This window comes from Simochromis diagramma, unplaced genomic scaffold (genome assembly GCF_900408965.1).
Source record: "Simochromis diagramma unplaced genomic scaffold, fSimDia1.1 OVJJ01000344.1, whole genome shotgun sequence".
Taxonomy (NCBI): Eukaryota; Metazoa; Chordata; class Actinopteri; order Cichliformes; family Cichlidae; genus Simochromis; species Simochromis diagramma.
In genome coordinates, this window is record NW_024387375.1 from 10,932,881 (window position 1) to 10,946,817 (window position 13,937).

General features: G+C 39.5%; 1 protein-coding gene across 1 annotated transcript; it reads left to right on the forward strand.

Annotated features, from left to right (window-relative positions):
* Window positions 1-406: 406 nt before the first annotated feature.
* LOC120720078 (sodium- and chloride-dependent GABA transporter 2-like) lies at window positions 407-9,039 on the forward strand. The gene is made up of 13 exons (XM_040009722.1): window positions 407-794; window positions 1,505-1,639; window positions 3,137-3,277; window positions 3,378-3,465; window positions 3,638-3,770; window positions 5,228-5,362; window positions 5,434-5,537; window positions 5,654-5,778; window positions 7,256-7,368; window positions 7,445-7,582; window positions 7,737-7,839; window positions 8,092-8,192; window positions 8,269-9,039. Exons 1-13 carry the CDS (start codon window positions 635-637, stop codon window positions 8,446-8,448), a joined length of 1,656 nt encoding a protein of 551 aa, XP_039865656.1. The 5' UTR covers window positions 407-634; the 3' UTR covers window positions 8,449-9,039.
* Window positions 9,040-13,937: the final 4,898 nt, after the last annotated feature.

Below are 13,937 nucleotides of genomic sequence, written 5' to 3' on the forward strand. Positions count from 1 at the left end.
CCCACACAAATGTACTGAGAAACTTTCCTTTGTGCTTCAGCTGTAGGACTTTAACTTAAATATTTAAACTAAAATTAAATATTTAACTACTTTCCTACGAACCTTGCTAAAACCTGTTACTCAGTTATTCATTTGAAATTCGGCTGTCCCCACCTTCTGGGCCAGCCTTAGAGAACCAATCAGAAGCTACTGCAACCACAAACACAAACTCACAGTTAAATTAGAGACAGGAGACCCCAATTTTAAGTGCACCTCCTCTTCCTCTCCCATCTTTTAACTCGCAATCTTCTCGTGGCCTTAAATGGTTTCCTTTAAACTTTTACTTTGACCAACACAAAAGGCTGGCAAGTATAGCTTAACGATCGGCAGTTGTGACATAGTGATGCAGCACAACTAAATTTTAACCCCTCCTATATCTGAGATGCATCTTGAAAAACATAGACCCCAACAAGTTAAAAGTGAAACCTTTGAAACCTTTTTTTTTCACCCAGTTACTCTCCTGCAGTTAATTAATTTTTCTACTGAAAACTTATTAACTCATTCTTCAACACAGAATTGGCAGAGAATATAAAGGCAGTGACGATTAGAGCACCAAGCGCAGTGCCATCATTGTCCGCACCCTGAACCTTTAGAAATGATGAAAAGAAAATTTATGCAGAGAGACACACAGCCAGAGGTGGAGGAGCGAGGACACTGGGGAAATAAGGTGGAATTTCTCCTTGCTGTGGCGGGAAATGTTGTCGGCCTGGGGAACGTGTGGAGGTTTCCCTACCTCTGTTACAAAAATGGAGGGGGTAAGCAAATGAGGAACTCACTACATTAAAGGTGTATTAATCTTGTAGGATTATATTGATTGTGCAAAGCATGAGCAAAATAAATTACAAAACAGTACTAGTTCAAGGTCTATTATTACTAGTTCACAGTCACTGAAATGAGACTGAAAGTGTGACTTCAAACTCCATTGGTACTCTAGGAAATGTTAATTTTATCACTTGAGGTAGCTCACATGACAACTGTAGGTGAAGTCAAGCAGGGCTCTCTATCTGTGTGAAGCATTTTGGATTTGGCAGCAGGTTGATTCCATCAAATCTGATGCCAGCATCCAAAGTGGAGACTCTGCTCCATTGAATTCAATAGCATCCAGTCCTCAGGCAGCTTGATTGTTTGCAATAGAATCATTATAATTAAAAAAGAAGAAAACAATATTATTAGTTTATAAAAATCTACCTCTTGTAGTTTTTTTGTGAATTCAACTTTCACAAACAAAGTTCTAGTAAAAAGTAGTTGTAGCAGCAGTAGTAGTAAAAGTACTAGTCAAACAATTCATTAGTAAAAATTTCCTTTAATAACTTCCCAATATGTCGTCTTAATTTTGGTAGTATGTTTAAACAACTGATATATGTTTTGTTTTTAAAAGCATATACCAGGTCCTTATTTAATTGAGTAAGCTTGTTACTCAGAAGCTGCACAACAGGTATGTTTACTGTGTATGTTTTTAATTCAGGTGCATTCCTGGTGCCATATCTGGTATTTGTGGTAACCTGTGGTGTACCCGTGTTCCTGCTGGAGACAACTATAGGGCAATTCACCCAGGAGGGTGGCATTACCTGCTGGAGGAAGCTGTGCCCATTAGCACAAGGTAAGCTGTTCAGGGATCGTTAACAAGAAAACATCATGTTATCCTTCTCTTCAATGGCCATTTATTCACAGTCTTGCACAACTGTGTCTCAAAAGGTAGTGAACAAGTTAATAAGTATTTAAAGTTAAGCCAATTCTGTACTTATCACAATCTTCAAGTTATGAGTTCAAGCCTTAACTGAGAACTGGTAACATTGTGTTTTGCAAGTAATTCTCAGTGATTTGCTACTAGGCAGTTCTAAAGGAACAAGATGTAATTTCTATGCATTTAAATTTAATATGTTAAGACTAATATTATGTGTGTGGTTCACTTTTCTACATTATCTCAAATATTTCCCATGATGTTCAAATTAGAAATACTAAATTTTATTAAATATTGGAATGTATTTGTCCCGTTTACTGCAGACTGCTACCCAGCTAATGTATAAAACAGTGTTTGTGGCACTCCTTTTTTATTTATGTTTTTAAAGGAATAGCACTGGACTATCCCACAACTGAATTCTACACATAAAAGCTACTGTAGCTGCAAATTATTGGACCCATTTCATTTTAAGTTAGCAATTAGCAACAGAATGCAAGCAGCCTGAAATAAAAGTGGACTTTAAAGTTGCATATTATTACGATGTATTATTATTATTAGGATTTTGGCCTGAAAAGTCTTAACATTTTTGCTGAAAGCATTGAAAATACAGGCAAGTAACAATTACAGCTCACCAAACTTTTCACTAGGCTTCCTTTTCACATGTAACCTGCTGCAGTATCTTGACATATTATTGTAGCAAAAATCTGAATATGGACACATGTATTTCAAAACCCACACACAAATCAAATATGCTCATTCAAAATGAAACACACACACACACACACACACACACACACACACACACACACACACACACACACACACACACACACATCCAATATATCCTGGGAAAAATAGGATCTCTCAATGCACAACAACCTTGAAGCAGATGTGCTTCAGCTGTAATCACACCAAGTGCCACTCAGATAAGGACCGGGAAACTGAGATTCACAGAAGCTCACCAAAACTGGAGAAGAGAGCAAACTTTTTTTCTGATGGTAGGTTTGGCATAGAAGCATGAGTCCACACTGCCTTGGATCAGTGGTTCAGGCTGGTGGTGGTGCTGATGTAATAATATGGTGGATATTTTCTTGGTACACCGTGTGCCCTTAAGTACCAGCTGCACATCGTTTAAATGCCAGAGCCTATAGTATTGCTGCTGACCTTGTCCATCACTTTATGACCAGAGTGTAGCCATCTTCTGATGGCTACTTTGAGCAGGATAATGTCATATTATCCTGTTATATCACAAAATCATCTTAAACTGGTTTCTTGAATATAACAATGAGTTCATTCAAATGGCCACCACAGTCACAGACCTCAAGCCAAAACTGCTGAGTAACCCTAAAACAATAAGAAGTCTGAGTAATTGATAAATGGAGATTTTTGTAATTATTATCTGTAAATGCCTTTCAGGGATTGGCTTTGGTGGACAACTAATCATTTTCTATAGCTGTATGACCTACATCATTATTCTGTCCTGGGCTTTGCTCTACCTCGTGTTCTCCTTCAGCTCTCAGCTCCCCTGGGCCTCCTGCAACAACAACTGGAACACAGGTAAAATGCAAAGATTATTTCCAATTTCCAATAAAAAATTGTCAAAGTATGTTTAGGTATTTAAACTTTTGTTCTGACACTTTTCACACTCTCCTCTCAGAGGGCTGTGTAGACTTTTCAACAAAAAATAACACCGTCCACTGGACCAACCAGACAAACTCGACCTCTGCAGCCACCGAATTTTGGGAGTATGTCTATGTAGATGGACTGAAAAAGCCTACATACCAAGTTATTTAAAGCCCAATAAAAATTTCTGTACCTTTTCCAGCTATATATATCTATATCCTTCTACCTATCGATCTGTCTGTCTATCAATCTATATATTGTTTTTTTTACCTTCTGCATTTAATTGACTTCTAGACGACGAGTGCTGATGATCTCAGGGGGCATTGAGGAAATAGGCAGCATCCAGTGGGAGGTGCTGTTGTGCCTCATTGCCATGTGGATTGTCTGCTACTTTTGTATCTGGAAAGGAGTCAGATCTACAGGAAAGGTAGTTTTGCTGGTAAATACAGTGGGGGAATAATTATTTGATCCCCTGCAGAAATTATAAGTTTGTCCAAATACATGACTCTCTAATGACTCTCTAATTTAAATGGTAGATTAATTTCAATGGAATGAGGCAGAATGTGTCATAAAAGTTATAGAATTAATTGATTTGTATGTCATTGAATGAAATAAGTATTTAACTTCAAGTGTTAGCTACCTCCACAGATTTCCCATATTTTGTGGACAAAAATATAGAAAATTGTTGACAACGATCTGTGGATGCAGATTGTGTGTGGCAATGAACGGACCCCTGCGCAGATGGCAGAAGGAAAAATGAATTTAATAACTGATAGGTTTGTAGCTTAAACCTATTTGCTGGAACGTTCAAGATAATTTAATTACACAGCAAAGCAAGACACGAGTAGGCAAAGTTCTTTATGTTTCTAGTGCACGGGAGAGAACTGGACAAACGCCGTTCCTTCGCTCGACCCCAGTTGCTCTCGTCCGCTCCCCCGTAACACTGCTCTTTTATTGAGGTTACATGAATATGCAGGTTCATTAACATATGACGTCTACATACATTTTATTTAGGTGCAAAAACACAAAGGTACAAAAATAAGAAAAACCAAAAGCCAATAACTAATCAAAAATGTGAGAAACTAAATGCAGAGCAACATACAGGACAAATAGACATAAAACATTTTGTTTTTGTTTGTTTTTATTGAAACAAGAGGCAAATTGGGCTGTGGAGAACAGACATGAATGCACACGAAAGACAGGAGGAATATGGAATGAAAAACAAGGAGGGGAACATGTAAAAAGAAAAGGGAAACAAGACGCAGAGACGCACACACACAACCAAATGCAACAAGGGAGCGAGGGACACAGGACAAAGGGGGGAACAAAGGAAACCTAACAAACACGGAATTAAACTGAGATCACGAGAAAACTCTGAAGCAATAATAAGAATAAATTCAGGACTGCCTGTTGAAACTTAAGTCATAATGATAACACAAAACACTCAAAAAACAAAACAAAACCCCACAATAAACTCAGAAGCTGGCCCTAAGACCCAGAACTGTGACAGGAGCATCTGTAACTGATTAATTCATTGATTGATTGCAATCTGTGTGCCACATAGGCCACAACAGCAAATCTATGAGAACCAGAGTTCTGGCTAAGCTATAAGGGCTCAAATACTTATTTCATTCAATGACATGGAAATCAGTTTATAACTTTTATTTAATGTGTTCTTTTTGGAGATATCTTGTCCCCCCCCATTAAAATTAAATTACCACAAACATTAGAGACTGTTCACTCCTTTATAAGCAATCAAACTTAGAAAATCAGCTGGAGATCAAATAATTATTTTTCCTCACTGTAGCTCTATATACGGTATGTATACATAGTACATATTGAGTAAACACTTAAATGCTCTGAAATGTTGCTTTTTCCCCACAGGTGGTATATGTCACAGCTACCTTCCCCTACGTGATGTTGTTAATACTTTTGATTCGTGGCCTCTCTCTTCCTGGAGCATTCGAAGGAATCATGTTTTATCTTCTGCCTGAACCCTCACGACTGATAGACCCTCAGGTACGAGCTCAAATCTCTAACAGTGTCTGACACAGGTGGACAAGTGTAATACTGTTGCTTTGTTGGAACAGGTGTGGATGGAGGCTGGGAGTCAGATCTTCTTCTCCTACAGTATCGGTGTGGGCTCCATAACTGTGCTGGGAAGCTACAACAAATACAACAACAACTGCTATAAGTACATGATGATCAGTAGTTATTTACCTTAATTTTAAATAGATATTTAAATATTAACAACCTCATATTTTGTCACATGCAGTGACTGCACTTTGCACTTGTTTTTGTGATTTGCAGAGACTCTCTGATGCTGTGTTTGCTGAACAGTGGTACCAGTGTTGTAGCTGGTTTTGCTGTGTTCTCAGTGCTGGGATTCATGGCTCATGAGCAAGGTGTTCCCATTGCAGAAGTGGCCGAGTCAGGTATATATCACAAACATGCGACCATATTCTCCTGGACCCATAAATGTGACATAACAATGATCCATAAATGGACTCAATCTTACATAACAATATTATGGGAGCATGTCTCAACTGGTCACAGACTTGGTAACAGAACGAGAAAGACTTTAAAATTTTCAGGGCTCTGTTTTAATTGTTAAGCTTGATTTGGGGGAACATTATTTTTTGGAATGATTTCTGTCAGGGCTCATTGTGCAGGCAGGTGGAGATGTGGATCCAAATGAAGGACTCTGAGATGGAACTGTAACTGAAGACCACAGCTTTATTGCTGGCACCAAACAAAAACAGAAATCAAACCATAAAACTGGACCACACAGGCAGGATCTGGGGGTACAAAGCGACACTGAGCACAGGAAAACACAGGGCTAATATACACAGGGTGGTAATCAGGGAATGGGCAACAGGAGGGAGACACAGCTGGGAGAAATTGGACTAACGAGACAGGGGAGCAGTAGAACTGAACACACTCACATGAGACACAGACCTTCACACTAAAACAGGAAACAAGAAACCACTAAACAAAGAGGCAGACAGAATATAACACATGGAACTCAAACAATACATGAAACAACAAATCCTTAAACACAGATAAACAGAAACATGAAACTCTAATAATCACCACCACCACCACAATCACTACAAGAGAATAAGAAAACAATCCATAATCCAAAAACACACCAAAAAAATAACAACTCAAAATACTGGGTCAAAGTGACCCAGAACGGTGACAGATTTCGACATTTTTTGTTTACAAAAGCTTAATGTCTCAGTAGTGAGTTTATACCTAATCTATGGGAACTTGTTTCCAGCACTGGAAGAAAAACAACGAAGTACTTTTGCCACTGAAAATTCAAAATTTACGATATCTAAGAAAATTTAATAAGAAAATTGGCAACATTTTCACACAATGTTTGCATCCAAACATTGTGTGAAAGTTTCCTTGTTATCTTCTTGATTATAGGAAGAGGAGGAATGTGGAACAGAATGATTGGTTTTTCTGTGGTATTCACATTTCTATAGGAAAACCGAATGCTTTGCTAAATGTTTGTGTCAGGAAGTTGACATTTTGTGATGCTTAACTTGAAATTAAGACTTAGGTCTCACTGGCAAAAAATTTTTTTTACAGCTGGGGAAACTAACTACCATACTAATCAGGTCTCAGCATCCTTTGAGTTCCAATAGTCAGACTATATTATGTGGGCTAAATCAGTCAGTGCCATTGTGCCATCACAGTCAAACACGTGAGTAATGGTGAAAACCTGATGTCATTTGATTTTTCCCTCTTAATATGAACAGGCACAGGTGATTGTTCAATTTTCTGCATTTCTGCTGTCATATTTATGCCATTACACACCACAAACTGTACAAACTAAAACACAAACATTTACCACTGGCTGGCATGTTTGATATGTTCTGGCATCATGCTGTTGTGTTTCAGGTCCAGGCCTGGCGTTCATTGCATACCCTCAGGCTGTAGCCATGATGCCCCTGCCTCAACTGTGGTCCATCTGTTTCTTTGTTATGCTCATTCTCTTGGGTCTGGATACACAAGTAAGACACACAACTTTGGAACATTGCATTTATGCTTTGAAATTTACTCAGTGTGTTTTGTCCATTTTCTGCACAGTTTGTTGCCATGGAAGTAGTGATGACGTCCTTCATCGATATGTTTCCCAAAGTGTTGCGCAGAGCCGGCCGAAGGGAGATTTTTCTCCTTCTCTTCTGCTTAATATGCTTCTTCTCTCAGCTTGTCATGGTTACTGAGGTCCGTATGAAATGTATCACTGGCAGAAAATGTTTTGGAAATGTGTGTAGGGGTCTAAAAGAAAAAAATAAACATTACATATCCTAATTGTAATCCTGATTTTAGTGAGGAAAATAAATGCATGCAAAATAAATATCTGTGTCATTGTCTCTAGGGAGGGATGTTTGTGTTCCAGTTGTTCGAGTACTATGCTTGTAATGGAGCCTGCATCCTCTTTCTATGTGTGTTTGAAACTCTGGCACTGGGTTGGATATTTGGTAGGTGTGCTCTTCTTTTTACATCTCACACTAATGATGTCGTAATGATGACATGATCAGGGAAATTTTCTCATATATAGGGGCAAATCTTGCAGACACTTGTGAGGACATTATAATGGAGTCTTTACATGGGTGATTATGACTCCTTTGGCTGTCATTTAACCTTTATGTGAAAAAAATACATCCATGGCATTCCATTGACACCAAGTGTGACCTTTATACGTTGTTTATCTTGTTTCTTCTTCTATTAAGGGGTAGATAAGTTATATGACATAATAAAGGACATGACAGGAACACGAGCCAACTACTTCTTTAAACTCTGCTGGCTCTACCTCACACCACTGGTCTCACTGGTGAGTTGGGCTTTAAGTATTAGGATACCAACACTCAATTCTCCACCAACTAAACCATCTCCTTTTGATTTCTCAGGGCTCTTTTATATGTTCTTTAATTGAGTACAAGCCTCTGACCTTTAATCGGTGGTACATCTATCCATCCTGGGCATATGTGCTGGGGTGGATACTGGCCCTCTCCTCCATCCTGCTTGTTCCAGGATGGGCCCTGTATAAGCTGGGCACTGAGACTGGGACTCTAAGTCAGGTGGGATGACTGTGTTATTATTTTAAATATATAGCTAAACAAAAATGTAAGACTTTCATGTTTACTGGGTGATTTTTAACATAATAGAAATCATGGTAATAATAGCCTTTTTAGAATTATTATAAAACTTTTAAATTAAGTTTTTCTCCATTTTTCTCCATTTTGTAGCGTTTCCATCATCTGTGCCAGCCTAATCTTGAAAATTTAGAGAACCAAAAGAGGGAAACTGAGCTAGAGACCATCAGAGAACTTCTGCAGTAGTTCACACTCAACTGATACAAAAGGTCATCTGATCCCTTTGTAACACCTACGATTTGGAGTTGAATGTGATGTCACTTTCTCTGTTTTCCATTAAAAAAAAATTCTCTTTTTTTCCACTTCTGTACCCATTTGAGCTGCATCATAGTGATTCATTGTCTTCTTTTTCTTTTCTTTTTTTTTGTTTTTTTGTTTATACAATATATCAATGTATCTAAATCCACACACATTTCCTTTAATGGAAAGATATGTTTGCTGTGTTTGTGTAGTGCACTCCCAAAAATGATGTTTTACACCACATGTTACAAAAAGAAAAAATGCTTTTGTGTTGATATGACTGACCTCAAACCAAGATATTCCACTTAAAAAACACTTTGAGGCTCTCTTCATTGGACCGTGGCACTCATTTAGACTTAATTGTAGGCAAGCAGTAAAAACAAAAATATTCTCTCACACAGCTAACTAAACAGACCTTGAAATACAAAGCACACAGCCCAACATAGCGCTCAGAGAGACAGCGGTTTAATAAAAGCAAACCTTTTATTCTAATCACAAACACAACACAGATACATTCACATAAAAGTGTCCAAAACAAGGCAACAAATACAATTTAAGTTTCCCCACTCAGGGTCAGACCTCGGCGCCAAAAGACTACAGATCCCAGAGTTATGAAGGCGGCTGAGAGTGAGGTGAGGTGTTTGCGTGTGTGTGTCACAACTTTACAAACAAAAAGTACTCTACCATTAAATAAAATGTAAACATAAAAACAAAAATCGCTCCATTTTAAACAAATGTGACGCAAACTAAAAATCACTGGAGGAAAGCACAGCCAGGGTTAAAGAATTAGAATAGAATAGAATTCAACTTTATTGTCATTGCACATGCACAGGTACAGGGCAACGAAATGCAGTTTGCATCCATCCAGAAGTGCTTTAGTGATATAGATATATTACAATATATATTAGCAATAATATAGATATGTGAGTATATTACAGAAGTGGGTCTATTATGGAATGTTATAATGTACACGGTATGAAGTATGTTGTGAATATTCTATAACTATAAGTATGTACAGGCTGTAGTGAGTACAAGCTATGAACAGGCTATGAACAGGATATAAATATGAAAAACTATACAGAATATGAAATAAGTAACTTTACAGAATCTGAGATATACAGCTATACAGAAATGGGAACTATGCAAGTTGTAAACAGTTGTAGGATTAAAGATTATCGAATGTACAGAATGATTATTTACACAGAGCTATACAGTAGTGCAGTTAAGATAAGTGAGGGTGTAGATAGTTTCTACAGAGGCTATATAAAGTGCTAGTGGTTGTGAGTGGTGGTTCAGTCCATGTTATTATTGTGTGTTTGAGGGTACAGTTGTCCATTGTGGGTGTGTGTATGTTCAGTCCATGAGTTTAACGTGGGTCAGATGTCAGGAGGCAGAGTTCAGGAGTCTGACAGCTGTGGGGAAGAAGCTGTTCCGGTACCTGGTGGTCTTAGTCCGTAGGCTCCTGTGGCGCCTCCCAGAGGGCAGGAGGGTGAAGAGTCCATGTGATGGGTGACTGGGGTCTTTGATGATTTTCCCAGCCCTTTTCAGACACCGCTTCCTGTAAATGTCTTTTATGGCAGGAAGTGGTGCTCCGGCGATGCGCTGGGCAGTTTTCACGACCCTCTGCAACGCCTTCCGGTCCGAGGTAGAGCAGTTCCCGTACCAGACTGTTATACAGTTGGTCAGGATGCTCTCGATGGTGCAACGATAGAAGTTCACCAGGATGTCTGAGGACAGGTGGTTCTTCCTCAGAGTCCTCAAGAAGAAGAGGCGCTGGTGAGCCTTCTTGACCAGCTTGGAGCAGTTGGTCGTCCAGGTGAGATCCTTGGAGATGTGGACTCCCAGGAACTTGAAGCTGCTCACACGCTCCACAACCGTCCCCTTAATGTAGATGGGTGGATGTGGGTCAGCATTCCTCCTGTAGTCCACGATGAGCTCCTTGGTCTTCTCGGTGTTAAGCAGCAGGTTGTTTCTGTCGCACCACTCAGCCAGACGATCCATCTCCTCCCTGTAGGCGGCCTCATTGTTGTCACTGGTGAGGCCAATCACCGTGGTGTCATCTGCAAACTTAATGATGGTGTTGGAACCATCAGCAGGTCTGCAGTCGTGGGTGAAGAGGGAGTAGAGGAAAGGGCTCATCACACAGCCTTGTGGTACACCGGTGTTCATCGTGATTGTAGATGAACAGTGGTTATCCAGCCGGACATGTTGGGGGCGGTTGGTCAGGAAGTCCAGTAACCATTTGCAGATGAGGGAACTGATGCCCAGGTCTGTCAGTTTCCTGATGAGTTGTGAGGGGTGGATTGTATTGAATGCTGAACTGAAGTCTATAAACAGCATTCTGGCGTAGGTGTTGTTGTTGTCCAGGTGTGAGAGGACAGAGTGCAGTGCAATGGAGACTGCATCCTCTGTGCTCCTGTTCTGGCGGTATGCGAATTGGTGGGGGTCCAGGGTGGGGGGGAGACAGGATTTGAAGTGTGCTAGGACCAGCTGCTCTAAGCCCTTAGTGATGATGGGGGTGAGTGCTACTGGGCGGTAGTCATTGAGGCAAGATGGGTTGGAGTTTTTGGGTATCGGGACGATGGAGGTGGATTTGAAGCAGGCCGGTACCACAGTGTGGGCCAAGGACAGATTGAATATGTCTGTGAGCAGTCCTGCAAGCTCCCCAGAACACGCTCTGAGAACACGCCCGGGACCTGCAGCCTTGTGGACATTGATCCTGCTCAGCACCGCTCCTACATCGGTGGGGGAGAGAGTCAAAGGTTGGTGGTCTGGCGTCACGTCTGCTTCGGTTGTGGTTGTGGGGTTCCCTCGCTCAAAACGAGCATAAAAGTTGTTGAGCTCTTTGAGGAATGATGCTCACAGTGAGTAAGAAGTAAACTGAGTGCATATTTTGGACAGAGATTCACTTTTAATGTGTATGAATAATATAAAAAATACACTCCAAAAATAGAAGAGTCCTTGAAATGTACAAAATATTAAAAAATTAGAAAATGGAGACACCTTGGCCTATGGTACAATGTATACAATGTATGAAAATATCTTTACTGCAGATACTAATATAGCTCTGCAGATTTTTTTCTTTTCTTTTAACCTATGTCGCCTCACCTTGAGGTTGGCAAATCTGTCTATCACATTTTGGTGGTCAAGTCTCTCAAGCATCTCTTTCTCAACTGACATCACAGCCAGGTGCTGGAGTCTGCTTTGACCCATGGTCCTTCTCAGCCAGGTATGGAGCTGGGGAAAATCTGATTATCCAGAAGATTGTACAATGTTAACATATCTGGGATGGCACCAGCCTCACTCTTGAGCTTCAAAAAGTTTTTGGCAACCGTGACTTCCTCTGACTGAAGTTCAATATGGTAATGCAGTGCCGGGGCTGACAACCCAGTTGATTTTGCAGATTCTGTATAGCAGCTTTAATATAGGGAGGACACAACTTCCAGATTGTATGAGTAAAATTAGTTATTGTTTTTTCTTTGCCAGTTTCTGTTTTGCCTGTTAGTATTCCCTGTCTCTTTCCTCTCTCCATCTTTGGACTGACAATCATACACAAATAGATTGTATTCAATTAGATTAAAAAAATACTATTAAGAACACTAATAAAAAAGTCCTCTCTCAGTGTACTTTCAACCAAAAGGCAAATAACCGAACCACATGCACATCTAATAAAAGATATAAATATTGAAACACTGATCCAACATTATTCTTTATTGATGGATCATTTGATCTTACACTTTTACCTGAATGTGGCTCCTGTTTTTGAAAAAACTTCCTCATATCTATTATGAACCTGGCTGTCTCTCTGTACACACACACACAACAGGAGGTATAAGGTTAATGGGCATCCAGTCAGTTAGCTAGTTAGTACCTTGGGTTCAATATCGGCACATGCACATATGACAAAATAACCAGTTTCTCTCATTACATTTCAAACAGGACAGTGGTAACAACAGTAGGCTACGGACAATGTTAAGTTTTAGATTTTAAATAGGCTGTATAAATTTCAATGGGAGCAACAGGACGGTCAAATATCGCTGATTTTACTACAGAGCAGGACGGATTGTAGGGTAGCAAACATAGTCGAGAAACACGTTTTCAACACAGCAGGTTACCTGGGTGTAATGTTTTTCAGTTAAAAAGAAACATGGTCTGACTCTTACCTAACTATATAAAGAGTAACTGAAGGTTAAATGCAGCTAATATGTCCTGTTTAAAGCCAGGCACTTACACATCCGCTCTGCTGCATGTCAGCCACCATCGCTCTGGCAGCAACGGTGCTAGAGCCAGAGCAGGGGAGAGGCGAGCTGGAACAAACCATTTTGGGGGGGAGGGGTATCTATACTTTTGTTGTTAAAATGTTAAGTCTCAAACAAGTACTGAATGCTTTTTATATTTTTAGTAGTGTGTCACACAAACAACAAATATTGTCAAAAAAAAGTAAAAAATCTTTGGGGGTGCTTTGATTCATTCATTTGATTCCAAAATGGGCTAAAATCACCCCTGGTTAAAGGACTGAATAATGTTGTAAAAAGGCAAAAAAAAAACAAATAAAAAACCCTCTTTCAATCTGGAAAAAGGGAAAAAACCTAAATTGCTTTACTATCAGAAACCAATCTAAATGATTTGGAACACTCAAAATTAAAGAGAAGTTGGATTGGATAAGTTCTTTACTCATCTTATAATACAAAAAGTAGAGGATGGCCATCCCCATCCATCGTAATCTGCCTTTAACTATAGAAAAAGTTGTAAAAGAAAGGATGCTACATTCTTTTCTCTGGCTATCTATTTGGAGAATCTATTTCTATAGGATGCATTTATGGTCCAAATGGTATTGGGAAGTGACTTTAATTGTGTATCTGATCCAAGGGTTGATGAATGTAAAACAGAGGGTGACTTATCACTAGGGATGGGTATCGTTTAGGTTTTATCCGATACCAGTACCAAACCGGTACTTTTGAAACGGTGCCGGTGCTTAAACGGTGCTCGAACCAGTGCTTAAAGAATCAAGAACACAAACTTTGTCCAAAAACCTCTCATGTTTAGCTGTTTTTTGTAAAAAGATAACAATGTTTCTGCAGCTATAGGGCATATATGGTATCACTCTTGGCTGGAAGCAGTGCTTAATCAATGGGAAAAAAACACCAACTTTGTCCAAAAACCTCTCATGTTTAGCTGTTTTC

Excerpts from the sequence above, each read along its gene's own strand:
- LOC120720078 (XM_040009722.1), top strand. The coding sequence starts at position 635 with ATGATGAAAAGAAAATTTATGCAGAGAGACACACAGCCAGAGGTGGAG. Across the intron at positions 1,640-3,136 it reads GCTGTGCCCATTAGCACAAG|GGATTGGCTTTGGTGGACAA; the intron begins GTAAGCTGTTCA and ends AATGCCTTTCAG. Across the intron at positions 5,363-5,433 it reads CACGACTGATAGACCCTCAG|GTGTGGATGGAGGCTGGGAG; the intron begins GTACGAGCTCAA and ends TTGTTGGAACAG.